Source organism: Sciurus carolinensis, chromosome 12, assembly GCF_902686445.1.
Source record: "Sciurus carolinensis chromosome 12, mSciCar1.2, whole genome shotgun sequence".
NCBI classification, from domain to species: domain Eukaryota; kingdom Metazoa; phylum Chordata; class Mammalia; order Rodentia; family Sciuridae; genus Sciurus; species Sciurus carolinensis.
In genome coordinates, this window is record NC_062224.1 from 27,440,450 (window position 1) to 27,458,484 (window position 18,035).

The following is an 18,035-nucleotide window of genomic DNA, read 5'->3' on the forward strand; positions in this document are numbered from 1 at the left end:
CCAGCTCAAATTTCCTGTCAATGGGATGATTAGGGGCTATAAATCCAAACAATAAGTGAGGAAAATTCTTAGATGTCTCCCTTTAATTTGGCAAATGAAGATATTTTTGAAAACCGTACTGTTTTATAATAATGCTTGGCATATGTAATTACATGTGGGTTTGTGGTCACAAAAGTTTATTAGTAAGTGATGCTATTTCTATTCAGGGGCTGCACTTCCACCCTGGACCACCTTGGATGCTCCGCCTCACCCCCACTTCTTTGCAGAGCCGCAGGAGAAAGTTCTGGAGGATGCCAGGAAACTGCAGTTGCTATGATCTAGTCTAAAATAGGAGGTGAGAGAGGTTAGGGGTCAGAAGTTTAGGCAGCTGGCATCAGGAAGGATGTATGTGATGGGAAAAGTAGAGCAAAGAACCCACTCTTTTCCCTGGCCTCAGCCCCAGTCCTCCCTCCAATGCTGATCCACTTCCCCACCCACCTAAAACCTGCTACGCTGCTGCTTTACAGATTCCCAAGCAAGAGCACCAAGAATCCAAATGTTCTGGTATCTTCCCACCAATAAAATGCAGCGCCACTTATTTTGCATTATTGCAACGACGACTGAACTTTCATTTAAAAAAGATCTTTAAGCATATAATTTACCCATTCCCATTGATGCATAACTATGTTAAATTAAATGACACCCTCTTTAACTTTTCATTTGCTCTGTGAGAAACACTTTTCACTACATTGACACAAAATGCAGAAATCCCACCACCCCCAGCTCCAAAAAAAACCATATCATTTAAATTCTGTGTTTGATCTATGGTTTGGCAAAGGTAAAGCATATATGGGTTGGGGGAATGATGTGCCCACCTCCAGTGTTAAGTAAAGTCTTAGAAAATAACTGAGAGTTGGTAAAACTTAAGGGCTCATCTAATGCAGGGAAATGTTGGGACAATGATAGACTCTTTTTAGCAACATCTAAATACACACAAAAAGCCCAAGAATGGGAGTCAGGTCTGTTTTTGTCTTCAGCCCCTATGGACCATTTTCTCCATTATAAAACAGGAGCAAGGATATCTGGAAAGGATCAGGGTGGAATGCAATGAGATAATAAATGTGAAATAACTTTGGGGGAAAATGATGTAGGGAAACATAAGGTCTTATCACTGTGCTGCAATACTGAATATGCCAAACTTTCTTGGATAATAAACAGTTACTTACATTTCAATGGACAAAATCCAAAGAGCTTATCAGTGTCGTAGTCTGTGGTGGTTCCACACCAGAGCCATCCATCGGACCGCCCAGCACTTGTGCAATCTGCATACCACTTGTTTCCAAACTTGAATGGAAATGCACAGGTGGCTCCATTTGCATTGCCCAGCAGCGTGTACATGACTAGGGAAACATTGATGGGCACTTAGAATGTGAGTGGTACTTCTTAACATTGACTTTCCAGTAAGAAGCACATGAAGGAATTAGTCTACTCTCCTCATCATACTTGGTGTGTCCATGTCGGGGGGATTCACTTTTTTAGGGGGGCGGGGTCTCTCTTTCCCTTCTTCCCATTTTTTGCTGGGTATCTGCATCAGTCTCCTTAATACTACTTCATTTCCACTGCCTTTTGGAACACATTTTCCTCCTTCCTCTTACATGGTAATAGTGGTCAGCTCTATTGATGCCAGTTTTAACTTCTGCATTTCCTCAAAGCAGAAGAGGCCATCCTTCCTCTTGCTTGGAATCATAACATTATTGAATCTTTAGATCGGAAATAACTTTAAAGCTGTGTAGCCCGAAACACACAGGCAACACTTAAATTCCTCCAGTCACTTCCTGCCTAGTCGGCCCCCACTTAAGTCCCTGAACAGTGATTATGAGGAGGGAGGAATTTGGACCTAGTTCTCTAATCCACATCATGAAAGAAACTCAGACCTATTCAGTATCTATAATCAATCGTGATACTTGTCTCTGTAAAGTCTGAATTCGAACAGATTAAGTGGGAAGCTCAGGATTCAACAGGAAAAGAACACTGGAACAAAATGCAGAATCATTGTTGATTATGGCTTGGCTTAAGACGAAGGATTAGAAAGTTCATACCTATCTCCACCAACAACCAAACAACTCACAAAGTTGAATTCTTCAGGATTCCAAAGTCTCTGTTTAAAGGAATCCCCACTTTGGGCGATAACAACCATCTACATTGAAATATTTGACCCTTTGCCACTGATGGACATTCAGAATTTATTTTAAGTAAGAATACTTTCCTTAATTACATTTCATAGATTCCATAACTTGAAAACATTTTCAAAGACATTTAAGCATTTAGAGAATAAAAAGTTTGTAATGCATGTAGCCCATAGTAAGGGTATAACAAATGTCCGCTCTCCCCTCTTCTGCCTTTTCCTTTTCTTTTACTCAATATACTTATTCCAGTAAGATTTATTTTTAATTACCTCAAAATTAATTTTATATCAATTAGTTAGTTGTTAATAATTTCAGAACACTATTCTAACTTTAGATCTCCTAAGTTATAGGACTAGTCTTCCAAATCATAAATTGTCTAGGGATGTGCCAAGTCTTAGTCATTGGGATTCCTGTTCCTTCGTATGAAGAAAATCCATTAAGACCTACTCAGGGCTAGTTGTACTGTTTGTTAAGTTTGTTGGCAAATTTCCTTGCTGAATTTATAAATGCCAATCATAAATGGCTCTTTCAAGACTAACTTGGTTTACTGGACAATTACTGAGGCATTCTGTACACCAGGCATTGATGAAGCCACCAGAATCAGGCTCCGCCCCAGCCACCTCATTAAAGAACCCTAAAATTTTTCTTATGATTCTCCAGACTTCCAGATAACCTAAATCCATCCAGGTCTACAATTCTGATTCTATTATTCTAAAACAATCCTTAGTCTCAGCCAATGCCCCAGCTCCAAAATGCTTTCAGTTCTAATATGTAGTCTTGTTAATGGACCTCAAGGTCACTCTGAGGGGTTAGACCTTCTAGCAGGATGATGATTTTGTTGGGAGATCATTAGAGAGTATGTGATCAATGAACCATCTGCATCAGGTTCACCCAGGTCTTTATAGAAATCATTCTAAAGTTTCCTGGGCCCCTCCTCTTATATGCTAATTCAGAATCTGAGTGGGAAAGGGAGCTTGGGATCTGCATTATTAACCAGTTCCCCAAATGATTCTTGAAACATATTAATAGAGGAGGACCTCTCTCTTAAACCCCGTGGATATTTGTCTTCAAGTAAAGGGAGAAGAGAAAGGACGGGAGAGGGGAACTTTGCTATTGTATTTTAAATAAAATGTCTGATGATGTCTTAATGCCAATCTTCAAATTGAATTCCTCAGTTAGCACAGTAGTCCTATCTATGGAATTTGACCCACTTAAGTTTGATTCTTCCTCGTGCTGCCCTTTTTAATTTTCTATGGAGGGTTGTGTTGCTGAGGATGCCTCTCTTAACATTTCTAAATCTACATTACGGTCAATCAGTGCTACAAAATAGCTTTTTTTCTGAGCTCTACTTTCACCCTATCTCAATTTATACTCTCCTCTTCTCTTTATCTGGACAGAAAGTGAAAAGTGGAAAAACCATCTCCTCTCAAAGAATGGAATTTCTATGCTCTGCCTCAGCTGTGATAAGGTACATTCAACTCAGTCACCCCAGTAACAAAGTGATTTTGGAAATAACAATCTCTTGTTCCCAAAGACAGGTTCTTTCTTTGACCTTGAGGTTGTTCTAGATAACCCTTCACAGTGATTAAGTATCTAATTGAAATGAGGTTATAACATCAACTTACTCAAGAAACCAGCCTTTGTGAAAGATTTCAAGTCCTTTTTTTAAATTGTTGTTTTGTTTCCATTTAGCCACTAGAGAATGAAATTTGGCTAAGATAAAGGAAGACAAAATACTCGAATTTTACTTTTTCTTCAAAAGTTCAAGAAACCAACAAAAAAAATTTCCCACCTGACTACTGCCACTACTTTTAAGAGAGTTAACTAAATAAGTTGCATGTTAATTTACAAACTAATTCCTCAGTTTTTTCAAACTGCATATCATAGTATCTAAATATCCAAAGGTTGACAAAATAAATTAGAAACATTTAGAAACCCAAATTGTCAAGTAATTTGCCAAAATTTCATTTGAGGCAATCTGAATTTGTGAAGAACATCGTTCTTAGGGTGACTTCTCCAGGGGTAACTTACACAAAAGCAAAAGAAAAGTTTGGTTAGAAGTTTTCATCACTACAGCCTTATAATATTAAATAGGTTTTGGATCAAAGACCATAGTGCAAATTGTTTTCTAAAAGTTGTACCCCGTTGCTTAAAAATATATGTAATTTAGAGAAATTCAAAAGAAATGCTTTCCTATTAATTGCAAAAAGCTTAAGTATTACTCAGGACTTTTTAATCACATTTATTCACTATCATGTTCTCTAAGAACACAGAATAATTCAAATCATAACTGATCAATTAATACTTCTAGTGCAGATCATACAAGAACATGTTCATTTTCTTGAATGCCTGCTAAGAAGATGAAAGAAGTTTGACACAAAGGTAAAAATTTCCAAGTCTCTTACCTTCATAACCTCTAGAGCATAGATCATCTGTGGTTCCATAGATCTTCCACCTGCTCCATAAACCAGATCCCTTGTAAAGCATAATATTCTTTTCTTGTCTGTTGCCATAGTTGAAAAATAAATCTTCATCCTTGATCCCAAAAAGTGTGTCGTTCTTGCACTCCCATTTCTGAAATTCGCTTTTGGAGTCGCAGGCATACAGAGTGACAGGAACCCAATCAGTTTTTGATGGCACCCCCAAGCATAATTTAAAAGCAACACTCATAACCTGGGATTCAGAGACCCATCGGAATTTCTGTGATTCAGCATTGGGGTTGCAAACTGCAGTTTGGACTGCACTGGGATTTATTGCTTCCACACAGCGCTTGTGATCCTCATTGTAGATTAAAAACTGCCTAGTGTCTGTCAAGAAGAAGAAGGAAAACATTTGTGAGTGTGTCCACAGAAAGGGGACAATATTTGAGGTCCAAAGCTTCCAATAAATACTTATGCTGACAGGAAAAGACTGAAGGTAACTGTGCCCTGAACCCTCTGTTTCCTTCCTGGGTTCCAGGAACCTGGCGGGAGAGACAGGGGCTGGAAGGGTCCGCCATGTTTAGCACCTGTAGCTGGTGTCAAGATGGCCTGGTTATTATTATGCGGAGCCTTAGGAAAAGGAGCTCTTTAAAAGCTCACGAATGTCAGTGGAGGAACATGAAGAGCAGATAACAGAAAGAATGATATAAATCTGAGAAAAGAAAATGTGCATCATCAAATACAATAAGCCTTAAAATTGATACATATATATCCTAAAACAGGATTTTGAACTGTCATACATTCCAGTCCTTTTGGAAGTAGATAAATGAAACCTAGATATATGTATTCCAGAGATGGCTCTAGGAGTTTTAAAATGATTTTAAAAAATTTTTACTTTATATCATTCTGCAAATGATATAAAGTAAAATATATAATTTTGTTCTCCAAATATTTGAAGTGTTTTCTTGGTAGTCTAGGTCAGACTAATACAGCAAAATTTTTTTGTTTTGTTTTTCTTATTATTTTTTTCTCTCCCAATGGTAGATTACTAAAAGATTTAGCATCTAGAGTATCTATAATATTGTTAACTTTCATTTTAATGTCTATACCTTTTTTATAACCAAAAGATACAAAAATAATTATTTGTAACATTTTCAATAAAACATAAATCAATATAAGGTTTATATCATTTGTGATAATATTTTACATGAATAACTTTCACAATGTATTTTATGCTTATAATTTGAAACTGGTGATTTAAACAAATGTGTACAGATAGCTTTTACTTATAGCACATAGCTACCAACTGGCAAAACAGGACTTCCTCTTGCAAAAAAAGGAAAGAAAAAGAGATCTGGTAAGCATATTTTTTTCTTTTAAATCAAAATTGAATTCATGTTGATTTTTTTTTCTTTTTGAAGAATATACAAATGAAAAGAAATGAATATAAATTAAATACTTCTCTGAAGTTTTCCTAAATGTCTTTTACTGATTTTGCATGGTTCTTCCAAAATGAGCTGGTAGTTTCTGCAGATTTTTGAGAGTCTGAATAAAGGAGCTCACTATTTTTAATCAAATCATTCCAGTGAAATAAAACCAAGATTAGTAGCACTAGATCTTCCTCTGTTTCACAAACCAGGCTCCATTTACTAAATTCAACTGTCCAGTGAGGTTAACACCACCTATACACTGAAATCATTTCCAGGATCTTTCGACTTAAAGTTTATCATGAATCTCGGCCTCAAGAGATTATTTTCTCAGGCATGTTTCTCGCTCTGCTCTTGCCCACACTTGCTGGAGACCTCTTGTCTGTGTCCTACCCGGGTTCTTAATTCTATGCTACTTGGGACTGCTGCATGAATTTCTCAGCTCTTCCTCATTTATGCTGGTTTGGTTTTTGGAATTTGGATTCAATAAAGCCTAGATCCAGAATATGTGCTTCTGTTGGCATCTCTGGAGAAATGTGTCAGTGGAACATCCCATGTCTAACCAAATCTCATCCCCCAATCCCCTTCCAGTGAACCCCTGCCCATGCTTGATCTCATTTTGTTGCTGTCCATGTCCTCATGTGACAAAACAAGTAACTTCCTGCCTTGGTGATAAAATTAAAAATTTAATAACATGGTGTCTTGTTCACAATAAAAAATAGGAGATAAGAAAATACAAACTTCCTTTTTAAAAAAGTTACTATGATCATTTACACACACAAATGGAAATTTGGTCTCCCTTAATCTACAAAGGTAATTGTTATGGTTTAGATATGAGGTGTCCCCTAAAAGCTCATGTGTGAGACAATGAAGGAATGTTCAGAGGTGAAATGATTAGGTTATGCAAATTGTAATCTGATCAGTGGATTAGTCCACTAATATAGGTTAACTAGGTGGTAACTATAGGCAGGTAGGGTGTGGCAGGAGAAAGTGGGCTCTAGGGGCATGCCTTTGTTGTTTATACTTTGTTCCTGGTGAACGGGCTCTCTGTCTCTGCTTCCTAGTTGTCATCCTGAGCTGCTTTTCTGTCAGAACCTTCCCCCATGATGTTCTGCCTCACCTTGGGCCCAGAGTTTTGTAGTCAACTGATCATGGACTGAACCTCTGAAACCATGAGCCAAAATAAAATTTCCCTCTTAGTTGCTCTTGTCAGGTCTTTTGGTCACAGTAATGCAAAGTTGAATAAAATAGTAAATGAATTCTGAAAATTCTTTTATTTATTTTGACTATTCCCTCTGCCATTTTCCAATTGGACTTGTCCTTGACTTCTCAGATGGCTTTGCTCATTGTTAATCATAAATATTTCTTCTATTTCATACCTCAGTCATTTTTATTATGTTGTTGAATAGTAAATTTATTAATTGGTCAAATTTGGTCAGTCATCCAAGTGATAACCAGCCAAATAAGGTTAGGTGCATAAAAGGCAATGCATGACTAGTGTTTCTATTTCAGATGTGTGGGGTTTCTACCATGTCCCATGTGGATGAGAAAAGGGTTAACTGCTGGAGGTCAATGTTGGCTATAAATCAATTAATTACCCATAAACCTATCTAATCAATAAACACACAAGAGCTAACACTCTTTTCAAATGAGAGGGGGCATGAAGGATGGGGCCATACCGGATCTGACCTCTAACAAGATGGAGTAGCCCAACTCTCCTTTATTTTGTAGTCCTACAGGTAAAGAGACCCAGACTGGGAGGGGCTTCTTCTGTGATGGACAGGATGGGGTGGAGTTAGGGGAGCCATTTGCTCAGGGAAACTTTCATATAACTAGATGGTGAACCACTCCCACACAGGGGCCACCTACTCCCCGGGGATCTGGAACAGCCCCCATGCTGCCAGTTCCTGGGAGTCAGGCCTTGGTGTCCCATGGCTCAACCAAGTCTGATTCTGCTAGATAAAGATGGCTCCCCACACAGATGGTTTATACTTATTTGACTTTTATTTTATTTTATTTTGGTACCAGGGATTGAGCCTAGTGGTACTTAACCATTTTGCCACATTCCCAGTCCTTTTAATTTTAAGTTTGAGACCGGGCCTCACTGAAATGTTTAGGGTCTAAGTTGCTGATACTGGTTTTGAACTTTCAATCTCCCTGCCTCAGCCTCCTGAGCTGACTTTGATTTTTATGTGCCTAATTTTCATCTGTAGCTTCAACTTAATTCTATTCTAATTATGGTGACATTTAATGAACAAATATCCAATATGCCTTTTCTTAATGGAACCACCATCCACCCAGATTTATAAACCAAGAACCCTAGGGTGAACCCAGATTCTCTTTCCACTCACATTCCAGGACAATAGTGGAATATACTGATGGTACCTCAAAATGTGGCATGATGACTACTTTTCTATATCAACTTGGCAGGGTCATGGTGACCAGATATTGGATCAAACACCAATCTGAATTTTGCTTTGAGTTCTTCTAAGATAAGATCATCATTTTAATCAATACATTTTAAGTAACTTAGATTACCCACCACAGTGTGGGTGGACTTCACCCATAAGGTCATATGAAGACCTTAAGAGAAAATAAACAGGAAGTTTCCTGAAGAAGAGGGAATTCTACCTTTAGATTGCCTTTAGAGTCTGCTATAGTTAGGATCCCAACAACTCATGGGTTAAAGATTTGATCCCCAGGGTGGTGCTTCTGGGAGGTGGTGAGTGCTTTAGAAGGTGGAACCTTGTGGTTGGTCCTTAAGTCACAGGAAGTATTCTTTTAAAGGGGGTCTGTGGGACTGTGGTCCCTTACTCTCTCTCTTTTATGCTCCCTGGTCATCAAATGAGAGCTTTTGCTTTGCCAGGTGCTCCCACCATGATGAGCTGCCTCACCACAGGCCCAAAACGATGGGTCTAATCAATTGTAGGTTGGAACTTCCAAAACTGTAAGCCAAAATAAAACTTCTCTTGATTATCTCAAGTATTTTGTTATAGTCATGGAAAGCTTACTAAAACACTTGAACTGTAGTATCAGTTCTTTCCTGAGTTTCTAGCCTGTTGACTTTGGATTTGCTGGCATCCAAAACTGTATGTACCAATCCATCAAGTAAGACATCTGTCTGTCTGTCTGACTCTCTCTCTCTCTTTCTCTCTCTCTCTCTCTCTCTCTCTCTCTCTCTCTCTCTCTCACACACACACACACACACACACACACAAACACACAAACACATTCTGTTTCTCTGCCAAACCCTGACTAATACATATGCCCTCATTCATTCTCTTCTCTCCCAACTTCACTGTCACCAACCTACACCAAGTTACCATGGTCACACTGCACTCTTACTCTCTTTGGAATGGAATCATCAAGGAAGATAACACCTGATCTCCCAGTTTCCTCTGGGGATGTGGGCCTGACTTGTCACCTGACTCCATGTTGCAAAACCTACCCCATGAAATGATTGTGTCCACTGAATCATTTAAAGGAGTGAGATTTCTTTCTATTGTTTCTGTCTCTTTTCTTTCCCATATTTTTATGGCCATTATAATTATACATAAAGGTGAGACTCCCTGTTACATATTCTTATATGCACATGCACAAGACACAATATAATTTGGTCTGCAGTATTCCCAAGTATTTCCCTTTTCTCTCCCTTCCTCCCTCCCCCTGGTCCCTTTCCTCTACTTGACTAATATACCTTTGCTTTTCATGAGATTTTCCTCCTTCCACCACCTGCCACCTTTCCTTTCCTTTTTTCTCTCTAGTTTCTGCACATGGAAGAAAACACAACTCTTGACTTTCTGAGTTTGGCTTATTTTGCTTAACATAATGTTAAGCAGATCATAATGACATCATTGAGTCTCTTCATTGGATTGACTGTAAATGCACACCACACTTTGCTCACTCAATAATCAAAGTGTTTTCTTTCTCTTTCACCATTATGGAGAGGATTTGGGGCTGAGAGGAGACTTTGGGCCTAACTAAAATTCATTCTCCAACCACAGAAACCCTTTGAGGCTGGTACAAAGGCAGCCTGACTTCCACCTGACAGCCTTCTGGAGAGGGCATGCTCCCGCCCTGCTGCTCCTCCGCCCTCACCTCCTCTCACCACTCTTACTCTCACTCACCACCTTCGAACCACATGGCCTTTCTCTTCCTCAAACACTCCAAGCTCATTTCCACTTAAGCAACTTCATATTTTGAGTTCCCTCTTCTGGAGATGCTTTTTGAAGTTCCTGCAGATGACCATCCTGACTCCTGTTACTCCTCTATGTTCTAACATCCATGACCATCTGATGAGATCTTTTCTTTCTTTGATTTATTTAGCTGTGTTTTGTCCATATCCCTCCACTGCCAGGTAAACACTATGAAAAGTAGAACTCAACCTTTCTGATTTGGTACTGGAGTCTCTCTCTGGAAAGCACAGATTGTCTCTTAACCATTATTTATTGAATGAATGGAAGAATATTTATGAAATCTGAAGCATCTTGACTAGTAACTCCAGTGAATTATTTTGTGTAAGAATGAATGCATGATTATGGGTTTATTTCAGAGGAGGGCTTTCCCTAAAAGTTTATTTTTTCTTTTAGAGCAATTTATGAACATTTGTACTTATGAAAAGAGTACTTGAAATGAAAGGTTTCTATTTCAATACACACTTATCGACTCTTGTTTCCTTTGCTTATCTTTTGACATTAGGAAGCAGTGCGAGTTCGATATTGCCTTTGTCAGACAATTCAAGGAAATGTAAAATTATCACATTGCGGTGATACATTTCATGCATTATTATTCTCTCCAAATCATCAGCCATGTAGTTTTGCTTTTATCATTGTCCCTGTAAAATGTACCCGATTTCCAATGCTATACTTCTTCCTCTGAAAGTATACTTCTAGCCTTGACCCAAAGGCAACTTGTCACATTATGGTCACTCCTCATCACACCAATGTAACATTTATAAACATCCTAGTTGCACTTCTGTAATAGAAATACTGAAAAATGGAACAATTGAGGACAGTGGAAAAGCTACACTCATTTCTCAGTCATCTCATTTATAGGATCTAACATACGAGTTTCCTTTTTTTAATATTGATACATCGTAAGTTTATGATATTAGATCATTCCTCCCTCTTAACTTCATCTTTTCAATCTCATATTTACTTTTCAACAAGTATTTGTCAAACACCTACTGTGTACCAGGCACTGTGCTAGGTACAATTCAAGGCCAAATCAGAGAAAGTTCCCTGCCCACACCAAGCCCACTCTCCCCCATGATTATTCCAAGGCCAGAAACAGCAAGAGCAAAAATAGATTTGGAACAATGTAATAAGTTCCAATCAGTTATCTCAGGTTGAAAATAACTGAAGACTAAAATATCCAATATTATTGATATGAACTTTCTATTAGGCAAGTTTTAACATAATTCAAAATTGCTCATTAACATAAAACAAGTAATTACATTTCTAAATCTACCAGTAAAGAAACTTAGGTTATAAAACGTGAGAGCCGGGTGCAGTGGTGAGCACCTGTAATCCCTGTGACTCAGGAGGCTGAGGATCACAAGTTCAAAGCCAGGCTCAGCAAAACAAGGTGCTAAGCAACTCAGTGAGACCCTGTCTCTAAATAAAATACAAAATAGGACTGGGGATATGGCTCAGTGGTTGAGTGCCCCTGAGTTCAATCCCCAGTACCAAAAAATAAAATAAAATAAAAGGTGAGTAGCAATAGAACTATGATATGATATAGTTTCTAATATACGTTTAGACTTTTTTCACTATCAACAAATAAAATGCTGATGTTAAAATATGAGAAAATAACTTCTTGAAGAAAGAAAAACTGAATAAGCGAGAGGTAAGGGTGTATTCTACAGCAGTGATTGTCAGAACCCCCTTGATTCTCCTTGGCCTTTGCCATTTCAATCAAGTGGCTCCCTCTCTCAAAATGTCAGCACCACATCTTTCTGCCTGGGGACGTTTTTTGTCCCTTAGGTCCTCCTATGCCTGTGCACACACATGTCTAGAGGGATCAGAGAATTAATGTCCCTTTATGAGCTCTCCTTCCCTGGTGGCTCATGGGTACTGATGAACTGTCCCAATGCCCTTCACCTTGCATGGGATGACCCGAAGACACATATTCCACACTGTCACCCAGAGTTCCCCAGCAAATCTGAGCTCCTCTGGTCACAGTGGTCACTGGCTTGTTAACACACTTTCCCTCCCTGTCCCACTTCCCCATTCCCTGTCAGTCCTTCCTGGGATCCTCCCCATAATGAACTGCCTTCAAATCACAGTACAGCTGTCAGATGTCACCTTCTAGAAGAATCTACACTGTCCATTAGCCTCAGTAAGCAAATTTAAAACCTAAAATGCCCCTCCCCCATACACAAGTAACTGAAATCGAGGGAGAAATGCTTATCTTACACCTAGTGTATGGGGAGTGCTTTGTCAGGTGCTGGGGGAGGGGCGGAAGTCATGGTACTGGGCGGAGGAACATCAGACTCTGTTTTTCACCTTGATTTTTCATTCATTCAATCATGGACATTCACAGAACCTACTCATTTATGACACTGCATTTGGTCATTTGGGAAGGTTCAAATATGAATCCAAAAAGGATTCTGAACTTCAGGAGGAACTAGAGGCCATGAGACTTTTCCAACTCACTCCAACTTCCGTCAAAATATGAATTTCTACAGCTTCCCTGGGTCACTCACTCCCATCTCACTGGAAGAGGCCTCTCACCTCCTGCCTCCCTGATTACTCCTCTCCTCTCCTCTCCTCCTGTATCAACTTCAAAATCCATCCCCACCCCCAGCTTGGGGAGAGACAAACTTTGCAGGTTAAGAAGTTGACTCTACACTTCTCTTTCTTCTTCCACACATAGCCATGCTAATGAATTAATCTTCTGTATCCTGTCTATCTGGACATAATCGGAGCGTCAGTGTTTGGTTACCAGGTAACCAGATTCTTCTGCTCACTGGCTGTGTGCCTTTGGTCAAGTTTCATACAACTCTGTGCTTCCATTTTCCTATCTGTAAAATATAGGGAGGTAAGAGGTTCTATTCACTGCTGAAAAAATTAGAGATAATCTAAACAAAGCACTTAGAACAGATGCTGACACAGAAATTGCTCAATCCGTGTTATTATTAGTATCATTAACTTGGGGAAATCAGTCTTGAACACAGTGTGTAATGGTTCTGAACAAGATGAAATTTGAGACAAGAAAGAGCTCATGCATCAGCCTAAAAAAAAGGGAGAGAAGGATGTGGGCAACAGAGACCCCAAATTTTCAGTCTTGGAGTCGGCAGACTTGGGATCAATTCTGGTTCCACCTTTTCTTAACTGCGCTGCCTTAGTTAAACTAGTCATTCTAGCCTCAATTTCCTCATCTGTGAAATGGGCATAATAAGGTCCTTTGATCTTCTAGATGAGTGAACTTCTAAACAAGAGAACATGGGTAAAGCACTGGATATACCATTTTGCACTTGATAAATATTCATTCCTTCCCTTCCCCCTTTTGAAATAAAAAAGTCTATTAAAAAACTGACATAAACACAGAGATCTAAGTCTTTCTTTTAATGCACTATTGTTTTGAACCACATTTACATTTTCCCTAATTAACCTACTCCAGCTGATAAATTATTTCTACTTCTTAGCCTGAGCCAAAAAAGCTTGATCAAGAGTTCCCTCTTGTCCTCCCCAGTGTGTGGACTTCTGCAACCCATTTAGTCTTCTGAGCCTCAGTTTTGTCATCCAGTAAAAGGTAGAATGTGATACCTTCCCATCTGCTTTATGTGAACCTAGAGACTACTGGGGTCTAAGTTAATTCTATAGTTACAGTAAACCAAAAATTACACTTAACTATCAAAAATCTCATCTAGTTAGCTGTCCCAAAGTCTGGATATTAGCACAGCCTTCCAAATACAAGCCCTGAGAAAGCTGTGCCATGGCGGGGTGGGGTGGGGGGAGAGGGAGGACAGCAGGTATTTTTCTTCTACTTAATTTTTATGAAAAATAAAATAAATACACTTGAGGATTAATATTGTAAGACATATTGACGCTGAAACCAAAGTTCCCAGGAGTGATGGTGAGAATCGGTGCTATGACAATAATTATCTCCTTTAACACTGAGATAAGGAATCTGCAGTAGGAAGAGTATCAATCAGGATTTTTCAAGTTAGCAAGGTATCAAAGTTGAAATCGTAATTTGCTTGATGCCCACCCACGGTGAGCTCCCCATGTATACCACAGGGGCAACTTGACTTGCATGCACTTGGTCTTACATTACAGCAAGATCTAAGGGGAGATGGAAAGCAAGAGCTGAGGCTAAAGATCCAGGTCTGCCTCTACCTGTCAAATGGTGACCTTCTGGACATTTGCCTTCTACAACTGTTGCCTCATCTGTAAAATGAGGATTCAAAACATCATTACCCTCTGTACATGTATGATTACACAAATGGTGTGAATCTACATCGTGCATAACCACAGAAACGGAATGATGTACCCCATCTGTGTACAATGAATCAAAATGCAGTCTGTAAAAAATAAAAATAAATAGATAGATAAATAATTTTAAAAATAGGCAGAAAAAAAACAAAAAACAAAGTTTGTTGTCATTTCCAAGTTGCTTCTTGTTTTAATGGCAGGATGCTAAGGCTGCTCTCATTTTCATGATTAACCCTGGTTCTGGCTTCTTCATACCACTTGGTTCCCTGTTTCAGCTGCATCCTGAGAGCCTAGAAAGATTCCACGTTGCCTGTGACATTAACCCACAAAAGCTGGCTGTCACTTCTCTGCAGCTCTGCCTGATTCGGCATCATGTTGTAGTTCAAAATCAATCATCACAAGATTATTTACACCACAAAAATCAGTAAACACCACAAGTCAAATCGATGCTTTCTGTTCTTCTGCAAACCAGTAAGTTTACCAGCACAGACAGCACTGCCATGAGCCAAAACCTCCCATGGCCAAGCTGAACACTGCTGTGGTCCAAACTCAGGGTCCGAGCAACTCTTACTGTGTCTCTGCTGCAGTTATAACCCTCTAAGGCTACGGTGGCAATGAAGTCTGGGAGATAACAGGGCGACAAGAGTAACCAGGGACCCTCTGCTAACCTCCCTGGGCTCCTCAGGGTACAACTGGCCTGTCCAATGGCTTCAGCCTACTGTTGCTTATGGTGCTAATGGGGTGGGAAGCTGCCTTGGAGATGAAAGGAAGGGTTCTGGGTGGAAAGGAAATAAACCAACCGGAAGTAGGGAGACCCTCCCATGGGTAGGAAGTCAGGGAAAGGGGTCCTGAGAAGTCACATATCCTTCAATCTGCTGCCAACCAAGCTGGTGTTCGGCTTTCACCAGACTCCTCTGGTCAGTCATGTGCTACTTGGAGCAAGGGAAGGTAAAATAAGGATCACAGGCTGTTGGGTAAACAAACAACAAAAAATCTGGAAGAGCTTCTTTGCCCCCTTTTATGGCTTGTTTGTTTCTTATTCTCTAAGTGAACAGATTTCAGTACCTCCCTCCCTTTCCCAGTAGCCCACAAAGAGGAAGACATTACTCAGAGGAGGTCATCCTGCTATCTCAAGGAGAGAAACATTCCTACGAAAACTGAGAAATACTGTTTGCACCACAAGCATTGAGTCATTGCAAAGAATGCTGGGAACTGTATCTGTGCTGCCCAAGATGTGCAGCAGTAGCCCCACGGGACTGTCGTACACTCTGAATGAAAAGAGCGCCCATCAAGACATGCTGACACATGTCAGATTTTGCAGAGTTAATTTGGAAAAATAATGTGAAATTATCCCTATGATTTTTGTATTGGTTAAATTTAAAGATGATGGTATTTTAGATATGTTGGGATAAATGGAATACATTAATAAAACCAATTTTGCTTATTTCTTTTTAGTAATGTAGCTTCCTCATGTAATTAATTATGGTTCTGCTGAACTGTGCCAGCTGACAGAGTCCAGATCTCATGAACTGCCTGTGAATTGTTCATCCCGCATCTGTCTGAAGACCTTTAGTAACAAGGAACTTGCAACTGCTCAGCAAACTCTTCTGCTTGAGACAGCACAATCCTTGGAAGATTTTCACTAGTTAGAGTTTTAACTTTGGCCTTGAAGAATATTTTAATCCTCTTGCCCAAGATAGACATCTTGGAAAAGATGGAGATTGGTTAGTCCTCACTACACTGCAATCTTTTCATGGCCAGGTTAAGCAGCTCCTCCTTCCACACTCAGGATTGACTGAGAGGAATGTTTTGTAGCCAGTGCCCCTTGAGCTCCAGGAATTTTTTTAGCATTTTTCTTTCCTTGAGAAACTTTTCCTTTAAATGCTTAATATACTGTGTTTATTGGATAATTCATTACTATGGAGGGGGGTGTTGCTGCTTTTAATAGCAGACCCTCCTGAAGCACTTACTATGGGCCATACTCCTTTCTAAACATATATATTTTAACTCAGGGAATCACCACAACTGATGGGGCAGGAAATATCATTGTCCTCAGTTTATAGACCCGGAAACTAAAGCACAAAGTTATAAATCACTTGCCCAAGGTCACAGAGTTAGCAAGTGGCAGAGGCGGTGCATAGGGCATAGGGTCTTTGCTTGTGTTTTGATAATCACTACTACTTAATGCTTCTTAGGATTTAGCATTTTCTCTTATCAGATACTCTTTCCCTAGAGAGCTTCCTATCCCCTCCCAGCAGGTAGGGAATAGAACCCCTGCACACACTGCACTCAGTGTTAGTTGATTGATGGAAATGAAGGCAAATGAGGCACCAAAAAAAAATCAAAATTGAAATCCCTTGTCTATCATCTCAAACTAGAAGGGAATGAAAATTCTCCCAGGCACTCTCATTCTGAAGCTTCAACAAGCTGAATCTAGAGAAATAGAAAGACTCAACAATTGTCTTTGGAAATCTGAAAAACTCTGAATCTATCCCTAATGTAATCATTCATCTTCAGACAAAGAGTAATAATTAAAAACCCAAATAAATCCACTTATGAGACAGTTTGAGCAATTTAGAATACAAATAAGAATGAGCTTTCTGGCCATAAAAACTATGAATGATTGAAATGATTCACCGGGGGAAAAATGAGTAGAAGTTGTGTGGAATCTGCTTTGGGGGTGCTCCTTGATCCTCTCCTGGGACCTGGGATAGGGGAAGCCTCTCCCGTCCTCTCCTTCTCAGCCAGAGACACTCCCAAGATATGTTGGGAGTTAGATGGAAAGAACCGTACACGGGAAATAAAAAAGAGCAAACCCCAGAACAGGAAATCCTTGCACGAATAAAACAGAGGAACACCTGCAGAAGAGAGGGATCGCCGGATGAGGGAGGGATCCAGGACCAGACTGCACCAGCTGGAGCCCCCTGCTCCAGCTCCCGGCATGCCTGGCGGCCAGGTGGGGGCCACAGGTTTCCGCAGAACCCTGGTGTTGCCCGGGTGCGTGCCTCCTCTCACAGGTATTGACAGGACCCAGGTGTTCATATTAACCCCAGATGGAGACTGTGCCACAGGCCCCTGGTCGCAAAGTCCCCACCTCAGCGCAGACTCACCCAATAGCTGCACAGCAACGGGAATGACAGAGACAAAAACCAGGAGTAGGAACAGACTCATGGCCCAGAGATGATCCTGACTCCCGCGGGTGGAGGAAACAAAACAGCCAGGGCCCTGCTTGTCCCTTGGCCTGGTCCAGGTCCTCAGAGGTGCCCAGCTGAAAAGGAGTGCAGAGGAAGCTCTCCCTTTTAAAGGGCTCCTGAATTTAGGAAAAACCTCCAATAAGGAGATATCCTGTCACATGAGGGTGGTTAGAAAAACAGGAATTCAAAGTTACAACTTTGCTTGGTAAGCTAACTTCTGAGAAGAGCAGGCAGGGGGAAGGGGAGGAAGGCACACGTGTAGGAGAGGGGTGACCACGGGGGAGGAGGGAGGCCATGGCGAGAAGTGAGCAGCCAGGCCCGGCCTGGAGGGGAAGAAGTGAAACCCCAGGGACCCGGCCTCGTGCAGAGGAGCTGCTGGGCCTCCTGCAGG

The 18,035-nt window shown here is 40.3% G+C and overlaps 1 protein-coding gene across 1 annotated transcript in view; it reads right to left on the minus strand.

Moving 5' to 3' along the window:
• The window catches only part of Mrc1 (mannose receptor C-type 1), an 83,831-nt gene extending 66,094 nt beyond the window's left edge, over positions 1 to 17,737 (minus strand). The window contains exons 1-3 of the mRNA XM_047521459.1: positions 17,561 to 17,737; positions 4,571 to 4,972; positions 1,206 to 1,379 (exon numbers count right to left, since the gene is read on the minus strand). Of these exons, the coding sequence (XP_047377415.1) occupies positions 1,206 to 1,379; positions 4,571 to 4,972; positions 17,561 to 17,621 (637 nt within the window). The 5' untranslated portion in view covers positions 17,622 to 17,737. The remainder of the gene's footprint in view (positions 1 to 1,205; positions 1,380 to 4,570; positions 4,973 to 17,560) is intronic.
• Between the last annotated feature and the right edge of the window lie 298 nt (positions 17,738 to 18,035).